This window comes from Centrocercus urophasianus, unplaced genomic scaffold, assembly GCF_019232065.1.
Source record: "Centrocercus urophasianus isolate 14NV4802_14NV808 unplaced genomic scaffold, USGS_Curo_1.0 seq_17, whole genome shotgun sequence".
Classification (NCBI taxonomy): domain Eukaryota; kingdom Metazoa; phylum Chordata; class Aves; order Galliformes; family Phasianidae; genus Centrocercus; species Centrocercus urophasianus.
Genome location: NW_024884722.1, coordinates 14,795,476 through 14,803,295, shown reverse-complemented (window position 1 = coordinate 14,803,295; position 7,820 = coordinate 14,795,476). Strand labels below are relative to the sequence as shown.

At 56.3% G+C, this 7,820-nt stretch overlaps 1 protein-coding gene across 1 annotated transcript; it reads right to left on the bottom strand.

The window, feature by feature from the left end:
* Positions 1-2,266: 2,266 nt before the first annotated feature.
* On the bottom strand, positions 2,267-7,715 carry LOC122160224 (cytochrome P450 26C1). Its single transcript, XM_042818582.1, has 6 exons — positions 7,524-7,715; positions 7,202-7,426; positions 6,813-7,088; positions 5,342-5,497; positions 2,712-3,194; positions 2,267-2,626 (listed from the first exon to the last, which is right to left on the bottom strand). The coding sequence occupies exons 1-6, from the start codon at positions 7,713-7,715 to the stop codon at positions 2,267-2,269; spliced, it is 1,692 nt and encodes a 563-aa protein (XP_042674516.1).
* Between the last annotated feature and the right edge of the window lie 105 nt (positions 7,716-7,820).

Below are 7,820 nucleotides of genomic sequence, written 5' to 3'. Positions count from 1 at the left end.
AAAGGGAACACCCTGCCCGCTGCGCTCGGCTCCGATCTCCGCTGCCCGCCCTCGCCCGGGGCTCGCCGGGGCTACCGCGGCCGGGGAGAGGCGTTCGGCACGGCCGTACCCGCCGGGCGGGCTGTACTCCCCTCCGGCGCAGCCCCGGGGTTCGACGTGCGGAAGTAGCGCGGCCCCGGGGCTGCAGGAGCTGACCCCGATGGGCTCCGCTGGGGCCCGTGCAGAATAAACTCCGAAGGACGCCGCCGCCGGGCATTGCGGGGATGCGGAGGGAAGGATAAGGCTGCGGACCGCTCCGCAGCTACCAATAAACTATCGTGATCGCTTCCCTTTTATCCCTCCATTTTCCTATCCTTTTTACTTTTGCTTTCTTACTCCTACCACGACCTCAATAAATGCTGGAAGTTGCGTGTGTGTGTGTTTGTGTCTACAGGGGTGGTGGCGCTGGCGAGGCGTCATTTTAAATTAGTACTTTTCTGACGCTCGGCGCGCCGGACGGGACCTTCCCTCCCCCCCATGTGGCCGCCCGCCCCTCGCAGCCCCTGCCCGGGCGGACCCTCGGGGCAGCCCTGCGGCGCTCGGCCCGGAGCGGCGGCCGCGCCCTGACCCGGCGCTCTCCCCTCGCCGGGCGCTGACCCGCTCGTGACCTACAACACGGACCGTGACATCTGCGTGAACCCGGCCGGCAACCGCGCCAAGTTCACTGTCTGTCAAAATAACGAGATACGGTGGCCTGAGCACCGATAATTGCCGCAGGAAGGCTTTATTATCTCCCCAGCTGTGTATTCCGCAGCCATCGGCTCGAAAAGAATCAAATGGTAAAGAGTGAAAGGGATAATTAAAAACATCTTGGAAGGAGGTCAAGAAATTAACAGCCTAATATGAACAAACTTTGATTACAAGTAACAATTATTACACTTCATTTGTAAATGCTCATGTTTATCTGAAAACAAAATCAGTTTCGTGTCTTTTTTTTTTTAACTAGATCTACGTTACACGTTTCAGTGGGCGGCTGCGGGGCTCGTTAGCGCTCGGGGTAATTTTTAAGTGCGCTGATGGAGGAACCCTGGCGCTCCCATGGCTGGAGCCCACACGTCCCTCATGTCCCCCAGGTCACTGCCACACTGGCGGCCTCGCAGCAGTCACCCAGTTCCACCTGCAGCCACCACTTTCCTTCCGATAGCCAGGGAGATGCACTTCTCAGGACAAGGTCAGGAGGGGCAGAGGCTCTGGTTCACAATGGGGTCGAGCTGCCAACAGCACTTAACTTAGTCCCGTGGTTCAACCTCTTCCAGATCTGACTCGCCACATTTGGGAGCCACATTTTTGCCCCAGGCAGTACTGCACCCCGCTGCGTGCCCCAGCATAGATGTGTGATGGAGACCAGCCCAGGCAGGGTGGCTTTTAGCCTGGCACTGACACCAGACATTCTGGCACTCAAAATGTGCCACCTGAAAATGTGTCCCCAGCTCCTGGGCTCAGCCTCAGGTACCACTGCAGTGCCCTGGAGCCACCAATCAGTGCTTACACATAGGGCAGTGCTAGGGCAGGGCCATGGCTGCCCTGTGACAGCCACCATAGCGCTATGAAGATGTCCTTCCACCATATGCCAGCACCAGCAGGAGCACAGGATGTGCCCTCACTAAGCAGACCTGTTCAGAAATGAACATTTCCCAAACATTTATTCATGACAGGTCTGTGCCCCGTGCCAGGCTGCTCTCTGCATCCTGCAGGAACTCGGGATAAGGCTACATGTCAGGCCCCAGGCAGCAGTATGGCACTCAGGCACTGCACGCACAGCCACTGGGTCAACAAATGTCTCATTTGTGGTGGCCCTAATAGGAAGTGAAGGAAAGAGATGAAATATTTACAATAGAAACCTCTTGACACAGTTATCCTACCTAGAGCTAATACTGTGAATTGGGCAGACCTAGCGTGTGTTTCCCTGCAGAGCCCTCATCTTCCCTCTTTTCCACTTCTAGAAAGCTGTGCTGTGCAGGACAGTGTGCAGGACGGGGTGTGCAGGATGCTCTTGCCTTTCCTTCACACACCCGTGAGAGAAAGCCCTGCGGCAGGAATGGGGCTTTGCTCCTGGGAATGTGTGTGGGGCTCGGCTGGTGGGGGTGAGGCTCCCCTTGGTGCTCAGGGCTCAGGGACCATTCCTAATGCACTGAGCATCAGAAAGGGGAAAAACAAGCCTTTGGGGCTTTGCTCTGTAGTGCCTCAGCCATGACCACCGCCACCGGGCTGAGCTCAGCATCCTGGCTCAGGCCTCACCGCCACGACGGGGCTGCAGGGGGTGAAAGTAGAGCTGCAGCCCATCGACGGGGTGCACGATGGGCACGGTCTGCATGGCGGGGAAGGTCGGCGTGGCCAGTTCCCAGCGGGCCGTGGTGACCAGCTCGATGGCCAGCAGCTTCAGGATGGCCTGCGCCAGCTCCTTGCCGATGCAGCTCCGTGCCCCACCACCAAAAGGGATGTAGTGGAAGCGGCTGGCAGCCTCCGGCTGGGTGACATTGAAGCGGTCAGGATCAAAGCCACCTGGGGGGCTCTGGTAGATGGCAGCCGTCTCATGCGTGTCACGGATGCTGTACATCACGCTCCAGCCCTTGGGGATCTGGTAACCCTGTGAGAGGAATAGAGGGGAGAGTTAGGGCCCAGCGGAAGCACCTGGGGGCAGCCCCCCTTCTCCCTTTTCTGCAGGCACTTACATCCAGCTCAAAGGTCTGTAGTGCAGTCCTGTACCCCCCAGAGACAGGCGGCAGTACCCGCAGCACCTCCTTGACCACGCAGTCCAGGTAGCGCAGGCGGCTCAGCTGCTCCAGGCTGATGTCCGAGGGGCAGTGGCAGCCCCGGGGCTGGGGGCTGCTCAAGGGGTGTGTGGGCTCCAGCGGGGCTGGGAGATGGGGGAAGCAGCCACCCCCCAGCTCTGTCTCCTCAATGGGGTCAGGTGGCTGGTTCTGGTCCTCATGAGCATCGCTGGCTGTGCTAAGGAGTTGCTGCTTGCCGTCCCTGCCTGCTGCTGGGCAGGGTGCCAAGGGGCAGTTTTGCTGGTGTGGGTACAGCTCATGGGATGCCAGTTCCTGACGGATTTTTTCGATTGCTGAGGGATGCTTTAGCAGCAGGAGGATGAGGGAGGTGCTGGCACTGGCCGTGGTGAAAAAAGCAGCAAATATGAGCTCGATGGCTGACTCCTGGCAGGGAAGGAAAGTGACAAGTTTGAATGCCACTTTGAGCTTGTTGTGATAGGATTTTCAGACTGTTCTCAGCTTTCACAGGTTTTGTCCCTGTGCAGAGAGCCCTACCTCTGCCTCCATTCTCTACAGCCTGCAACCCCCAGTGCTGGCAGGGATCTGTATGTGACATATCCATGCTCATCCACCTCCACACAGAGCAGACATCCACCTGCCTAGGAACTGATGCCAAAACAACTAAGCACACATCTCTTCCATTCTGGCTCTTCTCAGCTTCCTGCCCAAAATTTACAAATCTTAACAAGAATTTCAACATCCATTTTATCATAAAGGCTGAAGTTCACTTTAAGCATTATGTTTTTTACCTTCATCAACACTTTCCCCTGCCTCCCCTGCAGCTTTTGCCTCTCTGGCCAGCCAGGAGCAATGAGGTTGCAAGTTTATGTACAGATCACACTGGCAGCTAAAATGGGCTCCATTCAATCCATCTTGTTGTAATTGACCATTTGCTTGTGTAGGAGGGCACTCAGACCAATGCTCAGAAGCAGAAAGTTAAGAGTTACTGGAGTTAGGTCTGGAGGGTGAAGCCAGAAGCACAGGGAAGGACACCTGATCTTAAGTCTCCTGGAGCCAATTCTGGTAAGGTCAAGAGTAATGCAGCAAAGATTTGCAACCATCACCAGCAACATAAGTTGTCTGGACTGCAGGCTTTTGCCAAAATGCAGCTCTCAAGGGCATTTTTCAGGTGAAATAACAGGTCCCTGCTGACCCCTGCATACCTCCTGCAGGCGGCAGCAGGAATCTTTACACCCACAAGACAGCAGACACAGATGAAAATAAATCTGTGAGTTCCACAGCTTGCAATTAAAAGCCAGGACATTACAATATAGCACAAGAAAATTAAAGCAGGCTCTGTATTTTGAAATAATAGCCCTTATGACTGCCTGCATCAGCCTCTGATGGTGCTGCCATGTAAATTGTGACACTGAGAAGCTTACTTTCTCTCCCTGCTATTACAGTGCCAACACAACCGGTGACAGTGAGGCTGCGTTCTCCCACTGCTGCCTCGGTGTGTTCCAGTGCTGCAGCTCAACTGGGAGCCGGACCACTGAGCCGGGGACAGCCAGCCCCAGGTCACTGCCATGTCACCCCACACTGTCTTCAATATCTGTGTATTCCTGCTGTTGTCATCTCACCTGTCGTCAGAGCCAGGAACACGATGAGAGGTCATGTAGTTATTCTTGTGCAATACACACATGAATACTCACAAAGTTCAATCCAGACTAACTGATCACATTTTGAGTCTGGGAATTAGTTTTAGTTATCTTGAAATAAACCAGTTCTAATTGCATCTAAGAACCTCTGTAATGTCTCCCAAACACTTCAGAATTTGGAGATTACACTTCTACAAAATATGTACGAAACATTTAGCATTGGATCACTATCCTTGAATATCTAAATAAACAGGAAAGCCATGTGTCCTGTATGTTTAAACTGCACCCATGCAAAACTGCTTCAAAACTTGCCACGTAGATGCAGTGTCATGTCCCTGCCTCACCTGGAATGACCTGGAGGTATGAATGATGCAGCACTAACGACAATTTTTTTTCCCAAGACCTTTGGCAAGGTGCTCTTCACCGCATTTTGTCCCAGTGAGGACTGCTGGGTTCATCCCTAAGTCACAGCAATGAATCATATTGCATCACACAGTCCTCAAGCTCCTCAGTGTAATTAATAAGGAGATGATAGGGTATGTCCCAGAACCCATCATTCCAGCCCAGAGCCCGTTTTGATGAGTTCTCTGGGCTCCCAGCCTTGAGGAATGGAAATGGAGTGATATGATCTACAAGCACAATGCCCTGGGTGCAGCTCTATGTATTTCCAGGACAGCATCCTGGAGGTTATCGAGTGCACACTGATGTACAGAATCTGAGCACAGCCATGTAAGTCTAAACGCATCTTAAGCCAGGTTGAGGCCAGATGCCTGTGAAGAGCACAGGCAGAGAGGCATTTGTTTCCATTTTAGGCTCCAGCTCTGTTGTAAGGCAGAGCCCCACCAGCAGTCCTGCACAGCCCTCTCCTGCCACCCCTCCGCCCCACGCTCACAGCCACCGGCTCAGGAGGGAACTGCGCGGGGCTGTGGTTACCTTCAGCTCCTGCATAGTGAACTCTTTGCCGTGCTCCTTGGCACTGTTTATTATGAAATCCAGAGCATCGCTGTGTTCTTCTGACATGGCTCGCTGCAGTTTCTCCTGTATGGCCCTCTCCATGAACTCATGCAGCATGTCCCGTGCTTTGATGCCCTGTGGGAGGCAGACACGGGTCAGGAGAGCCTTGGGCACATCCCCCTCTCTGGAGAGGCTGGGGACTCCCACTGTGGTCATCTTTAATTCCAGAATCTGCAACAGCAAAGCGGAGTTAGCCCACTGCCAGGCCCTGGGGCCTTGCAGCAGGCAGCAGGTTGTGAGAACTGCTGAGGATTCATTGGCTTCCTGCTGGGAGTCAGTATAAGCCCTAGGAAAGGCTTTGGGATGAGTTGACAGAAGCAAACTTGTGGGACTGAATCCAGAGAGGTCTGCACCAGACAACTCCTGGCCTGGCCGGGTCCAATAGGAGCCTGTCCCGTGGAGAGGGTGAGGTCACTTAATGAAGACGAGCCCTGGAAACAAGGCACTGACAGTGACAAATGAGGGGATTTTCCAGATTGGGAACATGTTAATCACGCCTGGCTAATCTCTGGCTGTGCAGCAAAACCAACTGAGGAGCAATGTCCTTGCAGAGCAGGAATGGATGGAGGCAGGAGGCCTCCAGTAAAGCTAGAAGGAACAGGTGGTTGGGGGCAGAAATGGCCACAGCCAGCAGCTTGGAAGTAGTTACAAAGGAGAACCCAGACAGGAAGGACTTGAGTAAAGGAAAAGGGGCAGTGAGCAGGAGAAGGTGAAGAGATTGGTCTGGGGTCAGACTGGCCATGGCTGAGCTGAGAAGGCAGGAAGGGACAGGTGGGTGGTAGAAGCTCACGATGGTGACAGTGGGGATTGGTGGGGAAGGTGATGGCAAGCAGAGTTCATAGAGGAAATGAAGTTGGGCAATGCCTTGATGGAAAAGGCAGGCAGTTTGGGCTGTGGAACCCAAAGCCAGATGAGGAAGAGCAGATTGAAAAGGGACAGGTGGCAAGAATGGGCAGGGCAGCAGAGAATGAATGGAGACTATGAGAGGCAGAACGGGCTGTCCCACTGCCATGTTCCCCTCCAGCACTGCACCAGGCACCAAAAAGGGGTCTCCAATGCTCAGCCTGCCCAAAGTGCACAGGGAGGTTCCTCTGTGCCTGCTGCTTTCTGCTCACACACAGACCTCTGCCACAAGTGGGATTGAACCCAGGAGGAATGCAGTGGCACAGCAGCAGGCATTGGGTAAGCGTAGCTGAGGAAAAGGCTCCAGCCACGCATGTGGCAACTCCATGCTGTACCAGAGTCTATGCAGGCAGGTGCTGGAGGCACCCAGCAGCAGGGTGGGCAGTGCCCTGGACTCATAGGGGTGCCCCTTGTCAGGCCTGAGGAAGGGGTCTTTGCAGCCACAGCCTGGCCCAGCCACGGGCAGGAGCGGGGCAGGCAGCAGTACCTTGCGCAGCCCGCTGAAGGGCACATTGAGGGGCAGGGAGAAGAGGTTCTCCACCAGCTGTTCAAAGGTTTTGGCCAGGTCCTTGAACTGCTTTTCCTCCAGACGGAGTCCCAGCAGAATCCGAGCTGCAATGCGGAAAGTTAAGGTTTTAGCAGAGGAATAAACGGCGATGGAGCCCGGCTGCATGCACCAGCCCCGCAGCTCCCAGCTCACAACCTTCTGAATCCGTGGCAGGTAGCTTTCCAGGGCAGCGCGGCAGAACACTCTGGCCAGGATCTAGAAGCAGAAGGGGGGAAACAGAGGCAGGCGGTTAAAGCACAGGTCCTCCGCATGGTGCTGAGAGCTGAGCATGGGCAGGAGTTGCCCAGCCTCGCACCCATGGGGCTCACCTTGCGGCGCTGGCGGTGCAGGTCGCCTGTAGAGCTGAGCAGGGTATGGGAGCCTAGGAGGATCTGGGTGCTCTGGGGCCACTGTGCGCTGACCAGTGTGTGTTCGCCCAGCAGGATCTTGCGGACGTTCTCAGCACCCGTCACCCGCACCACCGGGCGGCCCAGCAGGTGGGTCTTGAACACGTTGCCGTAGCGCTCCCGCCGGGAGCTGTGGAAGCGGGAGCCCTGGGGACGTGCCGTGAGTCAGCTCGGGGCTCCCGCCGGCCCCCGTCCCGTCCCGTCCCCTCCTGTCCCGTCCCATCCCCGTCACCCCGCACCTCACCTGCAGCAGCCAATGCAGGGTCTCCCCGAAGAAAGGCCAGCCCATGGAGCCCTTGGGCAGCGGCAGGGCGTTGGTACGATCTCGGCTGAGGCTCCAGCGCAGCGCCCACAGGTGCCGACACAGGGCGAGCAGCAGCGCCAGGAACAGCAGCGCCAGGGCGGCCGCCGCGGTCCAGCAGAGCCCGGCCGGCATCCTCCCTCCTGCGGCGCACCGCGGGTCCCGCTCCCTGCCCCGCGCCGGGAGGGCGGGGAGCGGCGGCGGTGCCCGCCCCGGCGGCTGCCACCCGCGGGGCCGAGA